This window comes from Diplodia seriata (assembly GCF_021436955.1).
Source record: "Diplodia seriata strain FDS-637 chromosome Unknown scaffold_6, whole genome shotgun sequence".
Classification (NCBI taxonomy): domain Eukaryota; kingdom Fungi; phylum Ascomycota; class Dothideomycetes; order Botryosphaeriales; family Botryosphaeriaceae; genus Diplodia; species Diplodia seriata.
In genome coordinates this window covers 2,497,996-2,514,980 of record NW_027117313.1, presented here as the reverse complement: position 1 = coordinate 2,514,980, position 16,985 = coordinate 2,497,996, and the positions used below count along the sequence as shown (strand labels likewise).

Below are 16,985 nucleotides of genomic sequence, written 5' to 3'. Positions count from 1 at the left end.
GTCGTTGCTGCCTGGGCCAAGGAGATCAATTTGCACGCCTGCGGAGGATCTCATTTTCGGAACGAACCATCCGTCAGAGTTGGTGCATCGCTGCATCGAAGAGTTAGAATGCAGCCTTACACGTAGACCAGAAGTGAGAGATGCAAGCCAGGTGGAGATAGTCACGGGCTCAAAGTCGGTGGGGTTGCCTTCCTGAGGCCTAATCACTTCTCAGGCACGGGGTGGGTGGCTGCTTCCCACCTGCGACTCAACCCAGTCGCTGCTGCCTGTCAGAGCAGGTACTCGTCGCCGTGACTGGCCAGGAATCTCGTCGCTTCCCAACCTGCGCTGCTGCCAGCCCGTGCCTGCCTGCCAGCCCGTGCCTGCCTGCCACCTGCATGGCCCGAGCGCCCAGCTGCCAGATACTTAAACCCCCCGCCCTCCCTACAAACCCACCCTTTTCTTCCTCAGTCTGAGTGCAGGGGCATTTTCCGTGCGGGTGAAGCATCTGCTGACGCCGGAATTTTGCTAGTTGAAAACTACAACATATGACCGCTCTTACTGGCCTTCGGGTCGGTAAGGAATCTTTGGAAACCCCAAGAACGGCTCAGGCCTTCGGCCAACGTGCCCTTTTCGTCGAACGTCTCGCCTTGCGCAGGACTTTGAGGAAGAGATCCGCGCCCGCTCACCACCTTTCCCTGACCAGAGAGGTCGCATTCCATCGCAATGAGCGGCACAGCGCTTGTCACGGGCGGTATGTATGCATTGCGGTCAACACCATGACGTAGCCCGGCGCTGACCTGCAAAGCCACCGGCCTTCTCGGCAGCCAGGTCGCCCAAGCCTTCAAGGCTCGCGGCTGGAAAACCGTCGGCACAGGCCTGACGCGCGCATCGCCGCCAGCCATTGTCAGGCTCGACCTGCTGGACGCTGCCGCCATCGAACAAACGCTCGACGAGGTGAAGTACGTCGCCCCCCGTTACCCCGCCATCCGCGTCTTTACTCACAACAGCCCTGCAGCCCCGACGTCATCGTCCACTGTAAGTACTCCGCCCGCCTGTGAAATGCGTCCGCTACACTACACATCTCTCGCCTGTTGCTCACACGCTTCCCCCACACAGGCGCCGCCGACCGCTCCCCCGACTCCTGCTCCACCAACCCCGACGCCGCCCGCGCTCTCAACGTCGAAGCCGCCCGCACGTTGACCGCGTCGGCTGCGCGCCGCTCCATCTTCACGCTCTACATCAGCACCGACTACGTCTTCCCAGGCGCGCCCGGCGAAGCTCCCTACGCCCCTCTCGCCCCAACCTCCCCGCCCAACACCTACGGCCTGACAAAATGGGAGGGTGAAAACGCCGTGCTGGCAGCCTCCGCCGAGCACCACCACCACAACCAGGACGGCCAAGAGCGACGACCCCTCGCCGCCGTCCTGCGCGTCCCCATCCTCTACGGCAAGGCCGGCAAGCCGTCGGACAGCGCGGTCAACTGCCTGGTCCCGCAGGTGCAAAGGGCCGCGGCCCTGGGCCCGGCCGCCGAGGCGAAGATCCAGATGGACGACTACGCGCTGCGCTACCCGACCAACACGGCCGACGTGGGCCGCGTGTGCGTCGACGTGTGCGCGCTGTACACCGGCCGCAGCGAGCCCGGCCCCCGGGCACCGGCACGCCTGCCGGGGGTTCTGCATTTCTCGAGCGAGGACTGCAAGACCAAGCTGGATATGTGCAAGGTCTTGGCCGGCATCCTCGGCGTGGGTGTCGAGGGCCTGGAGGCGTTCAGGCCGTCCGAGGAGGAGTTGAAGGCCGAGGAGAGGGGCGAAAGGGTCAGGAGACCGTATGATTGCCATCTGGATACCAAGGAGACTAGGGCGCTGGGGATTGACTGCAGCTGTGTGGATTTCGCCGAGTGGTGGAAGAAAGAGTTGGGGAGGGCATGAAATGTACATATGTAGGCGCGTAGCTTGCAAAGACAAAGATGTTGCAAATGCTCGTTTCGTCCTTGTTGGGATTCAACTGATCGTGGTCATAAGCCTATCTTTTCTTATGGCATGCAAACCTCTACCAAATATTCCTTGTTGGAATAGGAGTTCCTCGTAGCGTGATTCTTGTGGGATACGAAACAAGAAAGATAACTGTGATTCTTGAGCAAAGGAACTTGCTATTTACGAAGCGGAAAACCTCACCAACTGTCTGAGGGGGGTAATCTAGGGTGAATTCCCGCATCTTTCGTTGTAGAATGTCTGACTTCGAGGTGCTTGGAGCTGCGTCCATCTAAACCAACGAATCTTTAGCCGTGTCGGCGCCCACTGGTCTTCATGAGCTTGGCCTGATCTGGATGGACGGTAAAATGCATTGGGATGTTTAGGAACAGATCGCATAGGTATACATTGCACGGGAAGCTGTACTGTTTCTCCACCGTGACAAGTATTTATACCCGTAGATCTTGCTGCTTTGAGATGATTTCGTCCTACGTCTCCAAGTCAGTAGAGCTGCAACCAAATTTACCACCGTACACACGTAGTATGAGCACTTGAAAGCCAACGAGCAGCAAATCTCGCAGTAGACCCCAAGTATTTGATCAATACCTTGATATTTCTGCCCAATCCGAGAACCCATCGCACATATCGTACATTGTTTCAAAGTCAAGCCATACCCCAACGCCGCTGACCATCAAGATACTCGAAACATGCTACAAGTAATGATATACAATAACGCCTCTGATACAGCAACGCCTCGCGCGCCCCCGCCTCCGTGTTTTGTTTTGTTTCGTGCTGTCATGCGAGAAAATACGTTGTGATAATGATGAAATTGATAATCGTGTATGCTCCCAGAAGCCCCCGCCCCCCATAGAAATGCCAACGCTCTTACCAGAAAACAAGTAGTGGAAACACCTTTTGCCATGGCGCAAGAAGAAATCCAGGATACCCAGACGATGACTAAAAGGGAAAGTAAGGAGAAACGGGAGACTCATCTCTAAGGCGTAAAGAAAAGAAAAAAGAAATTACAGTAAAGCTTATAAGAAAGCGAAAGAAGAAAAAAGAGACGCCAGAGTACAGACAAAGATCCGAAAATCGATACCTCGCTCCAAACCATGAAACCCTACATAACGGGCCCAGCTGAGGAGTTGTTTTCAACCGCCGCCTCAAAAGCTTTCCCACTCGGCGAACACGCACCACCTTGCAGACCGGTCTGCCAAGACGAGTCCTCTCCAGGTACCCCTCTCCCCAATCTTGATGATGGTCTCCCACACGCTCCCATCCCCTCCTTCCTTCTCTCCATCACTTGCACCTCCCACACCCGCTCCATGACTGCTAGCAATCATATGCTCGCTCTTTCGCATCAACCTGATAATCTTGCCCGACGGGCTCTGGATCGCTAGCTTGGCTGGTTTCTGGCTCGCGCCGGGAGGCGCCCTGGAGGAGGGGTTGAGAGGGTCCGAGCCGGATGAGGAGGCGCTGAAGATGGATCCGGCGTTTGATGCGGATGCGGACACCATGCTGAGCGCGGACGTGGGACGGGCGAATGGGTTGGGAGAAACACGTCCACCAAGCATGGCGGAGCCAGTGGACTGGGAATGGGCATGGCTCGATGGTGGCGAATGCGTCCAGGTTAGGGACGACGGGTGTTGGCGGACGGCGAACACGAAAGTGTTGTTGACGGCAAGGCGGGCGCATTGTGGCTGTGCGACATAGAGATCGTGGCGCTGAGCATGGGGGGTGGGATGGAGCGTGAGGAAATCGTATGGCGGGTTCTGGCCTATGTGGGTGAGCGGCAGCCCGAAGACGAAAGGATGAGGGTTTGATTTGATCGAGTGCTGGGACTAATGTTAGCACCGTGTTCGGGAAGTTCAGATACTGCGGTATGGTACATACCATCAATCCCTTCTTCCCAGCGTACACTTTCAGTGTGGCATGCCCTTCATCACCTGGCAACACCGCCTTCACAGTATACCTCTTACGACCTCCAATCCATTCAGGTTGGCACAGGGCCCTCTTCCGACATACGTCGCCACTCTCGAAGACATCTCCATCCCCATCCCGGGCGAATATCCTTGCCTCGACCTCCGCGACAGCCTCCACGTCCTCGGGTACGAAGAAGTGAATGTGCGCCATTTCCAGGTTCTCCAAGCTCAAGAGGCTGGTGTCAAAGTCGGCGATCTCTATGTCATTCATGAAGTAAGGCGGGCAGGCGCAAGGAAGCGCCATCAGAACCTCGTGAGATATTGGCGGGATGATATGCTGTGCTTCTGGAAGGAGCGGGACGTGAGTGTAGCATATTTCCGACGGGCGTGCGAGGAAGAAGCCACTCTCTGCCACTTGGCTTCCTGCACTGGAGTATGCCGAGCGCCTGGGGTTGGTGGGGTTGGCGAGGGAGCAGTCCATTATGCGCCACTCGCCGTCAACGATGACCGCATTCCACCAGTGGTTCGGATGGGCCACCATTTCAAAGTCCAGCTCCTCGCCCGGGGCCTTGAGGTATCCGCGGATCACCTCGGAGTGCAGTCCGACCGCAGCGCACATGTCCATGACCAAGACCGCAATCTCCTCGCTGCAGCCACGTTTCGATTGGATAACCCGCCTGGTGTCGACGTCGCCCTCGTAATCTTCCTCCCAGGAAATACGCTCAGAGACCCACGTGAAGATTGCTCGCAGCCTTTGGACGTCACTGCGGTAAGGCCGACACACATAGCCTTGAGCGAGGCTGACGGGAGTCGTCATTGGAGGCAGACCTTGAATGAAACGGGTGTTCTTGTCGACGAGACTGAGGTTGCACTGACTAAAGTCAAGCGGCTCAGGGACTGGCAGCCCGTCAAGGCCTTCGTCACCCTCGATGGTTTCTAGAAGGACCTCGATGGGATTGATGACCGCGATGTCGTTCATCTGACAGCGTTCGGCACGCTCGATGCGCTCGTTCTTGCTAAGAGAATTGGAGCGATTGATGTCCCGCCGAACCTGCACCCAGTCCACAGAACCCCCCATACCCATCTCTTTCGCCACATTGCCACTAGGGTGGAACACAGCTGATCCTCCAGCGATAGACGTGACGCCGTTCGGTAGCAGACCGGCTCCTCGAGAATTAGGCCTGCTCGGAGTTGAAGAAATGGTGTTTCTCGCGTTTGCGGCGTTGGCCCTTGCCGAGGAAATCATCTTCTTGAAGAACCCAGTCCTCTTCGGCTTCGGTGATGTCAGGCCGCCCAATAGGCCACCGGCCTCTGCGACATTGCCCGACCAGTCGGTATGCGATGAGTTCTGTTGCTGACTGGTTGCGTGACTTGAGTGATAGGAAATCCCCCCGCTGAAGGGACTGTCTGGTCTGCTGTCGATAGACCCAACTCTACTTCCGGCGCGGGGCCGAGAGATTTCGACTACGCTCTTCGATCGCTCACGGTGTTCTCTAATGGTGCCCCATTTCCTCCTCGCAAAACTCCCGGAGCTGGTTGCAGAGTTGGCGCCGGCAGATGTACCACTCCATAGTGTATGGCCTGTGCTGTTCGTTGCCTCGGTGGAGTTCGTAGTATTAGTTTTGTTCGTGAAGGTACGCCCTAACCCTTGTTTTGCGACTTCGTATGCGGATTTACGATGCTTGAGCGTTGGCTTTCGGAAGACACCGTCCTGCGGATGGCCCCCTATCGAGCTCCGAGACCTGCTATCGTACATCGAGTCGTGTTGGGAGTCGCCGTAGGAAGTCTGCGGTCTCTGTTGCCTGGAGTTCTTTGGCGGAGGTGCCGGTGGCGGGCCGTCCTGATCAGTCGGCATAAACAGCTCGTCCTGTGGCGCTGGGCTGCGACTGCTCAGCATTCGCAGCCGTTCCTCCATTCGTGCGACGTAGTTTCCCACTTGAGGCGGCCCTTCTAACTGAGGGCCTGCCGTATTAGATCGGCCTTCTGTTTCCAATTTTGCAGGAGGCATGTCGTTCTCCTGCATACCAAGGCCAAGCGAAGTGTTTGGTCGGAGCCTCCTCGGATGAGAGAGAGCTGAGAAGGCTTCACCAAACGCCTCCGGGGCCCAAGGATCGGCGGGTGTGCGTGCCCGGGCGGGCGACGGGCTCCGTTTGGCAACGGTCATATCCTCAAGGGAAGTCATAACATCGTTCATGGCATTCGTCACAGGTGACGGCGTCATATTACTGACCTTTCTGGGCACGGGCGAATGCGAAGTAGGCGTGTGGTAACCGCTCCTATATCCATCCTCATTATATGGAGCCGGCGAAGGGCTTCTGCTAATTTGATACGGAGCTGGTGAAGGACCCCTGTTTGCCTGAGCGTGTAATACGCGGTGTGGCGGAGGCGGAGGCGGGGGTGGAGATGCTTCACCGACCTCGTCCTCAAAAGGAGCCGGAGAGGGTCCGCGGGACGGTGATCGATATGGATAGTACTGCGGGTGGTCCATCATCACAGGAGATGCCGCAGGCGAATAGGCCTGGTACTGTTGTTGTGTAGTCGGAGGCAGCCCAGGTGAAGGGGGATAAAATTGTTGTTGATAAGGCGAAGGCGACGGTCCTCGAGAATACGGCTGGTACTGTTGAGGAGCGGGCGAGACAGCCCGATACTGCTGTGGAGGAGCAGGAGACGGAGCACGATACGCCTGCGGGGGAGCGGGAGATGGGGCACGATATGCCTGCGGAGGGCCGGGAGAGGGGCCACGGTAATGTTGAGGAGGTCCTGGAGAGACGGCGCGCGCTGACCGGAAGTCGGCAGGGTGTGGAGGAGCGGGCGATACTGCACGATAGTGGCCATATTCCTGTCTCGGAGGCAATGGAGAGGGTGCCCGATTCCTCATGTTGGACGCGTTGCGCTCTGGCAGAGGCGGAACTCGGGCAACGCTGTCGACTGAATTCCTGGGCGATGGGTTTGGGCTTGGTCCAGGCGGTTTGGCGTGCTTCATGGACGAGTACGGCTTGTGTCTCCTCTGGCTATCGGAGTGACCCGACGCCGCAGTTTTTTCCTGCTTTTCACGGGCGTGGGCAACAGGATTCGGCTGGCCGGCGTTGTAATAGGCCTGAAAGGGCTTCCGGAATGTGCTCTTCTGCTTCTGCGGGAGCGGCTTTTGGGCGGCAGCATTTGTTCCTGAGCGCGACACGCCGGTTACGCCAGGGCCGCGAGGGGCGCCCGGCCATAGGCTCTCATCCAGCAGCTCGACAAAGTTGGAAGGGAAGAGGCCGACGGCGCGCCTGTCGCGCCTCAAGCGACCCATCCACCACTGGCCATCACCGGCGTTCAAGCACTCGATCAGGTCGCCCTCTATGAACCCGAGGTCGCGTTTGGTCTGTGTGGAAGCAGCAGAAGGCGTCAGCAAGGCCAGCTCTTTCCTCGGTTGCGTGTCGCATTTACCTCTCCTCCCCATGAGTATACGGCCTTGCACCAGCAGGGAAACTTGGTGGGCAGCGGAGGCGCAGGCGGCGGCATGGCGGCGGATCGTCCAGCGGAGCAGGTGCACCTGGGCGAATGGCGAAGCTATACCGCCAGGGAGGCTCTCTAAGCAGCGGCTGAACTCGTCATTCGGCGGCGAGGATGGGGAGCGGTCGAGCGGTCGGGACGGCTGCAGAAGGAGCGACGGTGGCGGACAGCGAATGGAAGCCCCCAGGCTGCAGCCGACGGCGGTGCTGAGTGGGTGCTGGCGGCGGTGGACGGACGTGGCCTGCGATGCAGCTGGACGAAGTGCCGGGCGGTGTTTACCTACTTCCTGACTGGGTGACGACGTTTTAGCGCGAGGCGGCTCACCGCCCGCCTGTGCAGCCCATTGCCCAGCAGCCCGGCTCTCGCTGCAGGCCAAGCCGCCCAAGACTCTGCCCGTCAGCTGGCGCCCGCGCAAAACTCAGCCGGTGCCGCCTTCGTGTCGCCATGGTTGCGCCGCTGCTCGCTCTGCGCCGCGTTGGGGCGGGCCGTGAAGCTGTGTCTGATGCCCGAGGCTCGCGATGCGCTGGCTCCAGCCACCCGAGCTCGCGGGCTAGCTTCGCGTCGCATCGCATGGCAACCATCTGATCGCCATACGGGCGTATTTCCACCCCAACAGCCTTCTTCGACCCGACTGAGCATGAAGCGAGTCCGCATCCGCGACGAGATGCAAACACACTCTATCTGGCCCGGAGCCATCTCCCTTGCAGCCGAGGTGGATCACAGCCAGATGTTCAGATCTCCTTACGTCACCTGCTTCTCCAACACCGCCCACAGACCCTGTCCCGGATGCCCCACACGGACCATGTGCTAGCAAGCCTCAGAAAACGGCGATGGGCGCGGTCAAATTTCATCGCCATGGCCTCACTTCTCCACCAGCGCCACGCAAGCAGACACTGAGCCTGGACAACCGCATTTTTCGGGAGACTAGCTTATCCTGCACTACTCTGCTCTACATCAGTCCTCTGAAGAACTACCCAAATCAGCACCGAGCCCTCGAGCACTGCGCATGAGAACCATGGGTATCTGCCGTACACCAACAAGAGCTGATCCTCCGCAAAACCGTGATCTAGTCTACCTTTCATATCCCGCCTCCCGTGCAGCTGTCGACACCCCTTGCCGCTTCTTTCGCAACCCCATCCATTACTGTGCCTGGCCAGCCGCACTACCACGACCGCCCCTACCGGCGCCGCGGTTGCCACGGAACCCGCGACCCCGACCTCGCCCGCCACGGAACGCGTTCGCATCCAGCGTTGCTGGCGGAGGTACGCTCGAGTAGCTCTGGGGACGGAAGTTGGGGTTGTTCCTGACGACGCCCTCACCTGGATCGCTGTTGTCGATGACGGTGAAGCCCTGCTGATTGCCGCCTCCGCGGCCGCCGCCACGGCCGCCGCGAGGAACGAAGTTGTTGTTCGCCCGGCCACGAGGAACGAAGCCGTTGGCCCCGCCCCGACCGCGCTGCACGCCGTTGGCAGGCCCGTTGGGCGGTCCGTTACGGATAGGCAAGTCGTACTGCTGGCCATTCTGTTGAATACCGTTCTGTGCCGTGATTCCACCGCGCCCACGGCCGCGGAAGTTGCCACGGTTCTGACCAGCTAACGCGCCTCGGAAAGAGCCCGCCAGGGGCGCGGGCGCATCGGCAGGCACTAGCTCGGTCTGGCCAGCAATGCCATAGGCAGAGTTATGAACGGTCAGGGGCTGGAAAGTAGATTGGGGCCGTTTAGCGTTGCCAGCCAGCGACATAGCAACGCATTGCTTGTCTGTAAGGTTCAGCACAGACGTAGCCGGGACTGTCGATCCGCGGAAGGGCGAGCAACGTTCGCCGAGAGAAGTGCCACTCATGAACGATGTGTCAAAAACGACATCGAGGAGGGTGGTCCTGGGAGTGCGCGTCATGCCGACAATGGTACCACGCTGCCCGATGGGAACCCTGCCAGAATCTTGGACGTACACGATTCGATCCCCAAGAGTGAACCTCTGCCCACCAATCTGCTGCTCAGCATCAGAGGGCTTGAGAAGCGCCTGGCGAGGAACGCCCTTGATTTTCTTTCCTTCGGTTTGAGGGCCGTTGTCGCGGCTATAGTCTGCAGCCTGCTCGATCTCCTTGACAACGTCCGAGTCGAGCTGTTGAGCTTCGAGAGGTACCTTTTCAAACTTCTTCGACTCGATAGTCTTCAGCCACGCGCCTATCTCTTTCATCTTCTGTTTGGCAATATCTTCAGGGTAGAAGTCCGTATCCTCGTAGATGTCGCCCTTGGGGTTGGCCTGGATCACGGCGAAGAACTCCGGGAACTTGATCATGTACTGTGTGATGAGATCAATGGCCTTCGGACTGTACTCCCATCCGGTTTCACCCTTGCGAGAGTATCCGAGGACCTTGAGCTTCTTCGCTTCGAACTTGAGATTCAGGCCCAAATTGAGACGAAGTCCACTTGAGCTGACCGAAAGTGACGATGTGACCTTGCTCAAAGCGAGAGGGTTCATCTGCAACTGCCGGGCGACAGCGTAGGACGGGCGATAGTTCGCCTGGGATTCCGCTTTTCTGACGATCTGCTTTCCAAAGTCCGGCTCCTTTCCTTTCGCGACAAGGACCCAGGACTCTGCCTTTCCATTCGCGTGTCCCAAAACCTCGAGTGGACGTCCATAGGCGAATTCGCCTAGGAAGAAGGCCCTAGATCCAACGGGGAACTCCTCTTCAATTGGGACGGCGGCCTTCTCCAAGAACCGCTGGTCCGCACTCACGACTTCATCTACAATCGTCTGAGTCGCAAAGTCCGTCTCTTGACCGGGAATAACACCGTACTCCTTGACAGTCGCACCTTCGTCGGTCTTCCTCAATCCCTTTAGCATCTCAACGTGCACAAGAGATTCAACGTCACCAACATCCGTGGCAAGACGCTTGCTGTAGAAGCTCTCGATGCGGTTGGCCTTCTTCTTCCAGTCCGAGATTTCCCGGGGGCCATGGGGAACTGAGATCACCTGTCCGTTCTCCTCCACGTAGTCAAACAACTCGTCTGACACTTTGACAACTTTAGCTTCCTGAAGGAAGGGGTAGCCAACATGAACAGCTTTGCCAAGCTTCTGCTGTGCGTGCGAGGCCTTGTTGTGCTCCTCAGTTTCCAGTAGGCTGACGACCATACTTTCGTTCCTGCTCTCCTGTTGGAATACACTGACACCATGGAAGGCCAGGCCACCATGGAAAGGCAGTACCTTTAAGCTTGGGAAGCCGGCAAGTGCATCGATTCCAGTCTTGACTCCGTCGACAAGTCCAATGTAAACCTCGAGTCCGTCCATCGTAGGCAGTTCGAAGATGTTCTCAACACATCGACAGTGAGGAAGATCCGGGAATACCCCTGGTAGTGAGGACGGGTAGACATAGTCAAGATCCGGCTGAGAAGTGAACTTGAGCGTGACTCCAAACTCGTTCCGCTTCTTCTCGTCCGGCGAGAGCAAATGGTCCTTGGTGGCCATTGCAGGAAGCAACCGCTTCTCATCAATGAATGGAATCTTCACAACGGCCTCCCACTCCTGCTTCTTGCCGTTCATATCTAGATCAAAATCTCTGGGGTAGAAGTCGATAATTGGAGAATCCTTGTTGGTCATCAAATCGTGGTACGCAACTGGAACAATGGATTTGCTTCGGTCCGGAAGCACACCCATCAACTGCTGGTAAGGGTGGAAAGGTTGGCCAAGCTTGAAGTTGAGATCGGCCTTCAAGCCCTCTTTCACATCTGCCACCTGTTACTACTGAAGAACAGTTCAAAGGGGCGGGGATAGCAAGACTTACCAGAAATCATTGGCGAGTAGTGGTAGCCATAGTACCATGGCCACGAAGCCACGCCACGGTAGTAGTAGAAAAGAACCCATTGCAGACCTTGCACGTAGTTCTCTGCCAGCTTCCTCAGCTCTTCTTTGTCGTCCAAGCCCCAGTCTAGCTTCGACCTGTAGTAGTTGTCCTTCCAAGAATGAAACTTCTCGTCGTACTTCTTCTTCATCTCGGCCTGAGCCTCATCTGGCGAAATGTCCTCGATCTGAGCGTTATCATAACGCTTGAGCACGCGAAGGATGGCGTTCTGCGCCTCCTCGTCTTCCTCCTCCTCGTCATCGTCGTCGTCTCCAAGGCCTGGCGGAAAGGCAACCTGGAGATGCCGCTCGCCTTGGTCGTCCTCCACAGTCTTCCATTGCAGATGGAGACTATCGGCCAGTTCTTCCACGAACTTTCGATCGCTGGCTGGCAGACTGGAGGGCAAGTCCAAAGGCTCACCTTCGCCGTTAGGAGAACGACTGTTGACATACTGGCGTACAGTCTTGTAGACCTCTTTCTGACGCGTAGTCATGATAATCTTTCCACGCTTCTTCGTGCGCTCCATGACGTCCTCACGCCCCGCCTGCTTGCCCTTGAACCAAGCGGCATCGGCATTCTCTGCCTCGAAGAAACGGAATTCCACGTGAGACAGTTCATCCAAAAGTATCGCCAACCGCTCCAGATTGATGACACCACTCTCGTTGATGTAGCCCTTGGCTTTTGGCAAAACCTTCTTGTAGACGTTGAACATGAGGGCCAAAGCGCCCTCGTTGATATGCAAATGCGGTAGATTGGGAAGGAAATCGTTTCCAACAAAGAAAGCCATGAGAATGAAGTCATCAATAACGCGTTCCATGTCGAATGGGAAATCCAAAGCGCCAGGCTCTTCCAGCTCCTGGAATTCGAGCTCCAAGTACTCACGAACAATGCAAAGATGCATGAGATAGAAATTCTGGTGCTCCAGCTCCTTGGACTTCTTCTGGTTCTGTCGGCCGAAGGTGACTTCTTCTCTGAGCAAGCAGAAATGCGGATCGTGACTGAGAAGGCCAAGCATGATCAGATCGGCATCCAGGCCGTACAGACAGTGGCGGACATTAGGGTCGTAGCCGGGCTGTGATTTCGCCTGGCGAATGTACTCCATGATCTTGTGTTCTCCCTCACCGGGGACTTCGTGGCCCGAAAGAACGACTTCGACGCCCTGCCAGTCGACGTCCTCCGAGACCTTCTTGTTGATAAAATACTTCAAATGCTGGGTTAGCCTGGCCATGAATTCGGTGCCAGGCGTGATGCAGTTGCTGTCGAACGCAGCTTCCTTCGGCATCTCCACGCCCTCCTTGATCGCCTTCTCCCGGGCAGTCTCAGCATCCAGCGCAGTCCTGAAACGGCGAGCACGCTGTTGGTTCATCTTCGCACGAGGCGCGACACCGTCGATGGCCATGAAGAACAGCTTCTGGGGCTTGATCTTGCCGAAAAGGTGTTCGATGTAGTTGAAGATGGCGATGAACATCTTGTCTTCGGACATGCGATGCGTCGGCGAGTCGGAGTCGCTGTGCGTGCAGTTGTGGATGATGCCGTTCATGTCAAGCTAAACCTCATCGTCAGCGCATTGAACAGAAGTGAAGACGTGGCGGGGGTCGCACATAGAGGCAGTCGAACTCCGGTATCCGGTTTTCGGCAATGAGCTGCGAAATAGCCGGGTAGCGTTCGGACATCCATCTGAAGAACTTGGGGACACCCATGATGGCGGTGGAAGGTAGGTGAGGTCGAGGGGAAACAGTGCGGACGCCGGTGGAGCTTGTAAGGCTGGTTGATGACGGCAGGCAGTGACGGTCGGACTGCGGGCGGAATTCGAAGGAAAGGCCCGGCCTTTGCGAGGCAGCAGCCAAAGAGTGGGAGAGGGGCGAGAAAACGGGGGTATCGTGAGTCGCGACACGGAGTCTTCGAAGAGGAAAGGAAGCGACGCGGCGGCGGCGACTCTTAAAGGTAACATCATCAGCCTGGGCAAAGTGCAACCGGCGCGTGCAGATCAGCCGCGGATTAGCCGTGCGCACCGCACCGCCGCCCCGGTCCGTGCTCCCGCGAGCCAGCTTAACGCGCCCCAGCGCGTCACGCTCTTCAAAGCTGCCCGCCGCCGCCTCTACAGCTTCCGCCCCGCCCAACCCACTTCTGACCGACCCTCAATTGCGATCCGCAGCCATGGACGACCACATGAGCGGTAAGTGCGCCGTCTCAGCACCTCTTTCCCCCTCTGCTCGCACATTCGCGCGTCATCTTTCACCGCCTGGAAAGCTTTACTGACTCCGCCGATGACCGCAGACGTCGACCAGCTGCGCGAGGAGGAGCAGCTCGAGGCCAAGATTGCGAACGAAGAGTACAAGATCTGGAAGAAGAACTCAGTATGGCTCTACGACATGCTCTATGCGTGAGTGCGCTCCGTCCGTTTCTTCCGCGCGCCGCTCACACCGTGTAGTCGCGCTCTGGAGTGGCCAACCCTCACTGCACAATGGCTTCCGGACAAGAGAGAGGTCCCAGGCTCGAATCTTGCTCAGCACCGCATTCTCTATGGCACGAACACCTCGGACCAGGCGCAGAACTTCCTCCAAATCGCGAGTATTGAAATTCCCACCATGCAGACCCCGGAGCCTGCGGAATACGACGATCAGAGGGGCGAGATTGGTGGCCACGGTGCCGGAAAGAAGGGCTCGTTTAGTTTCAACGTCATTCAGCGCATCAACCACCCGGGCGAGATCAACAAGGCCCGCTACCAGCCCCAGAACCCGAACATCATTGCAACCATGTGCACGGACGGTCGGGTTTTGGTGTTTGACCGGACCAAGCACAGCATGAACCCCGGTCAGGATGGCATCGTGAAGCCCGACATGGAATTGAAGGGCCACGCCGAGGAAGGCTTCGGTTTGAGTTGGAGCCCGCACGTTGAGGGCCAAGTGGTTACCGGTTCTCAAGACTCTACCGTCCGTCTATGGGATACCAAAGCTGGTTTCAGCAAGAGCAGCCCCGTCATCTCGCCGTCGCGCACCTTCACACATCATGCGGCTTGCGTCAACGATGTCCAGCACCATCCGCTGCATCAGGACTGGATCGCTACTGTTTCGGACGACTTGACGCTGCAGATTCTAGACCTTCGTCAAGAAACGAACAAGAGGGGTCTTTATAGGAAAGAGACGCACAACGACGCCGTCAACTGTGTTGCCTTCCATCCTGCATGGGAATCCATTGTCGCGACCGGTTCTGCAGATAAGTCGGTTGCCATGTGGGATCTGCGCTGCTTGGATAGGAAGATTCACAGCTTCGAAGGCCACACACAAGCGGTCATGAACCTCGAGTGGCATCCCACCGACCACTCCATTTTGGCCAGCTCCAGCTACGATAAGCGTGTTCTCATGTGGGATGCAAGCAAAATTGGCGAGGAGCAGACAGAGGAAGAGGCTGAAGATGGCCCGCCTGAACTGTAAGTTGCATTGCCGATGAAGTACTCTTGAAAATAGGCTAACCGGAATGTTCGCAGCCTGTTCATGCACGGTGGCTTTACGAATGCCGTCTGCGACTTCAGCTGGAACAAGAACGATCCCTGGGTCATGCTTGCGGCCGCTGAAGACAACCAGCTACAGGTCTTTAGGCCCGCGAGAACCATCGTGGAGGTACCGAAGAAGAAGGTTTCCAACCGCGATATTTCGGAGTAAGGGTAAAAAGATCGCAACCGCAACTGGCTGGTGCGAGCATGGCGTTCGGGGATGGGCTTGAATATTGCAGAGCTACTTTGCTCATTGCCGGACAGGCGGGTCATAGTTATGTTCTGCAGACATCATGGGGCAGCGTTTGTGAAAACAGTAGGCAGATATCCCTGGAATCTTCAAGATAGGGTCCCAATTATTGCATAATTTTCCAGTATCCGCATCTGCTACAGTCCTGGAAGATGTTGTCGCAACCAGGAACGCATGCACTGTCCAAGCAAATGCATATTGTAACTCAGAATGGGGTGGTCCATGACAGCGCATCGGCCTTCTAGTACGTACGAAAACTTGCACATTCACCTATATTTACACTCTTAACCTTGTGAATTTATCCCGTGTGTCTACCGCTCCACTAATCGCCACTACATATAGGCTCATGCTCACCGCTGCTCCAGAGGCTTGTCAGTAACCTGCTGGCTGAATTCAACTTCTCCGGTCTGGCCGGTCGGGTCCAGCGGGTAAGCAATGGAGTCCGAGGCCTCAATGGTCTTCCTGTGGTGCTCGTGCGCCTGCAATGGAATCATGTTAGCTCAAAAGCTCATCACGTAGCCATGCTCCGAGGTAGGCGCATATTTCCCGAGCCATTAACGCGTCCGACGCCTTTATGCTTCCTGAGTCTTCGGCAAGGGGAGGAAGTCTTACGAAGGGAACACCGCAGTACGTGCACCAGCAAATTTTGGGCTTGTCAACATTGATGAAGATCCTGGGGTGGCCGAGCGGGCCGCCACCGCCGTCGCACGAGACGCTACGCTCCTTGATCCAGCGGACGGGCTGCTTGTGGATGAGATCGATGGCGGCATGGGGGCGCGGCTGCGTGGGTTCGACCAGAAGTCAGCGATTGGTTCCGTGAAAGCAACGCTCCGGCGTCGTATCCCCGAATTCCCCCTTCCTGCAGGACTTCAATGCGCTGCCAATCCCACTCTTCCTTCTCTTGTACATAGCCTTCCGTCCCTGCTGCCTTCCTCCGTCCCCCTCCATCCAATGCACACCGGAAGCGGGCAATGCAACGTACCTGATCATACATGATCGTCTGCTCGAAGCGCGGGCCCACCATAGCGCGCTCGCGCGGGTTCTGGCTGCGACTCCACGTCGCCTGGCGGTTGGGGGCCTGCGCGGTGCGCATGGCCTCGGCCTCCTCGACGCTCTCCTGAAGCACCTGGTCGAACGAGCCCTCGGACGAGGTCGGGACGGCGTTGGTAGCCGAGACGTTGGGCGCGGGCGTCTTGGGGTTGGGGTCGTTGGCGGGCACGGCGTCAACCGAGGGCGTCGGCTGCTTGCTGGCGTAGGAGCGGATGGCGGCGATGCGGGGCGCGGCGGCGGCGCGCAGCAGCGGCCGGAAGGTGGTGGGCCGGAGCATCGTGGGCGGTTCGCTGGTGGTGGTTGTGCGGGGAGGAGTGGAGAGGGTGTGGGAGATGGTGACGTCCGAAGGGTTGGACGTGAAGCTGCGGCGTGCGTGATGGGCTTCCCCGGCGTTGCGGTTGGCTGGAGTTTGCGGTGGCCCGTGCGCGAGTAATGAATGAACGAATAAATATATACTATACTACGACAACAGCACCAGGTCTCTTGATGATAGAGAGATAGTTACATAAGCACCCTATCTATACGATCAATTCGTAGCCAAGTAGCAATAAGCAGATGACCACTAAGTTAATACACCCAAGACTCGCTCTTGCCTCCGCTTCAACGATGACGAGCACAACGCGATGTTATGATCATAGCAAGATGCCCAGGCCAGCCGCGCTCGTATATTCTGCGACGTTTCTCGCTTATAGGCGATTCTCCCCACTGTGGTACACATAGTCCCAGATCTTTGTAGATGGGTGACTAAGCAACTTGTTATGATTCGGGGTCTTATCGATAAGGATCGAGTACGAACATCATTTTGCGGCCGCCGTCCTCACCTCCGCAACCCTCACTTTTTGACCACGCGCTACACGCCTTGAAGACAACGCGCAAGCCTTGTCGAACCCCGGCTTCACTAAGCCCTACTCCTACTAACATTCAGCCCATATCGCACAATCGCAGCCATGGGGCCGCCAAACACCACCCCGAAGCAAGCGTC

At 57.4% G+C, this 16,985-nt stretch overlaps 5 protein-coding genes across 5 annotated transcripts; 2 read left to right on the top strand and 3 right to left on the bottom strand.

Annotated features, from left to right (window-relative positions):
• Window positions 1-705: 705 nt before the first annotated feature.
• Window positions 706-1,910, top strand: SLS55_006637 (uncharacterized protein; the record flags this gene model as incomplete). Its single annotated transcript, XM_066778066.1, has 4 exons — window positions 706-733; window positions 788-941; window positions 998-1,017; window positions 1,099-1,910. 4 exons carry the CDS (start codon window positions 706-708, stop codon window positions 1,908-1,910), a joined length of 1,014 nt encoding a protein of 337 aa, XP_066632161.1.
• Window positions 1,911-3,115: 1,205 nt separating this feature from the next.
• Window positions 3,116-4,952, bottom strand: SLS55_006636 (uncharacterized protein; the record flags this gene model as incomplete). Its single annotated transcript, XM_066778065.1, has 2 exons — window positions 3,116-3,541; window positions 3,846-4,952. The coding sequence occupies 2 exons, from the start codon at window positions 4,950-4,952 to the stop codon at window positions 3,116-3,118; spliced, it is 1,533 nt and encodes a 510-aa protein (XP_066632160.1).
• Window positions 4,953-8,509: 3,557 nt separating this feature from the next.
• On the bottom strand, window positions 8,510-12,910 carry exo2 (exonuclease II Exo2; the record flags this gene model as incomplete). Its single annotated transcript, XM_066778064.1, has 3 exons — window positions 8,510-11,097; window positions 11,154-12,756; window positions 12,812-12,910. 3 exons carry the CDS (start codon window positions 12,908-12,910, stop codon window positions 8,510-8,512), a joined length of 4,290 nt encoding a protein of 1,429 aa, XP_066632159.1.
• A 457-nt stretch (window positions 12,911-13,367) lies between these two features.
• HAT2 (Histone acetyltransferase type B subunit 2) lies at window positions 13,368-14,872 on the top strand (the record flags this gene model as incomplete). The annotated part of the gene is made up of 4 exons (XM_066778063.1): window positions 13,368-13,386; window positions 13,488-13,593; window positions 13,642-14,640; window positions 14,698-14,872. 4 exons carry the CDS (start codon window positions 13,368-13,370, stop codon window positions 14,870-14,872), a joined length of 1,299 nt encoding a protein of 432 aa, XP_066632158.1.
• Window positions 14,873-15,303: 431 nt separating this feature from the next.
• On the bottom strand, window positions 15,304-16,280 carry SLS55_006633 (uncharacterized protein; the record flags this gene model as incomplete). The annotated part of the gene is made up of 3 exons (XM_066778062.1): window positions 15,304-15,432; window positions 15,566-15,733; window positions 15,936-16,280. 3 exons carry the CDS (start codon window positions 16,278-16,280, stop codon window positions 15,304-15,306), a joined length of 642 nt encoding a protein of 213 aa, XP_066632157.1.
• Window positions 16,281-16,985: the final 705 nt, after the last annotated feature.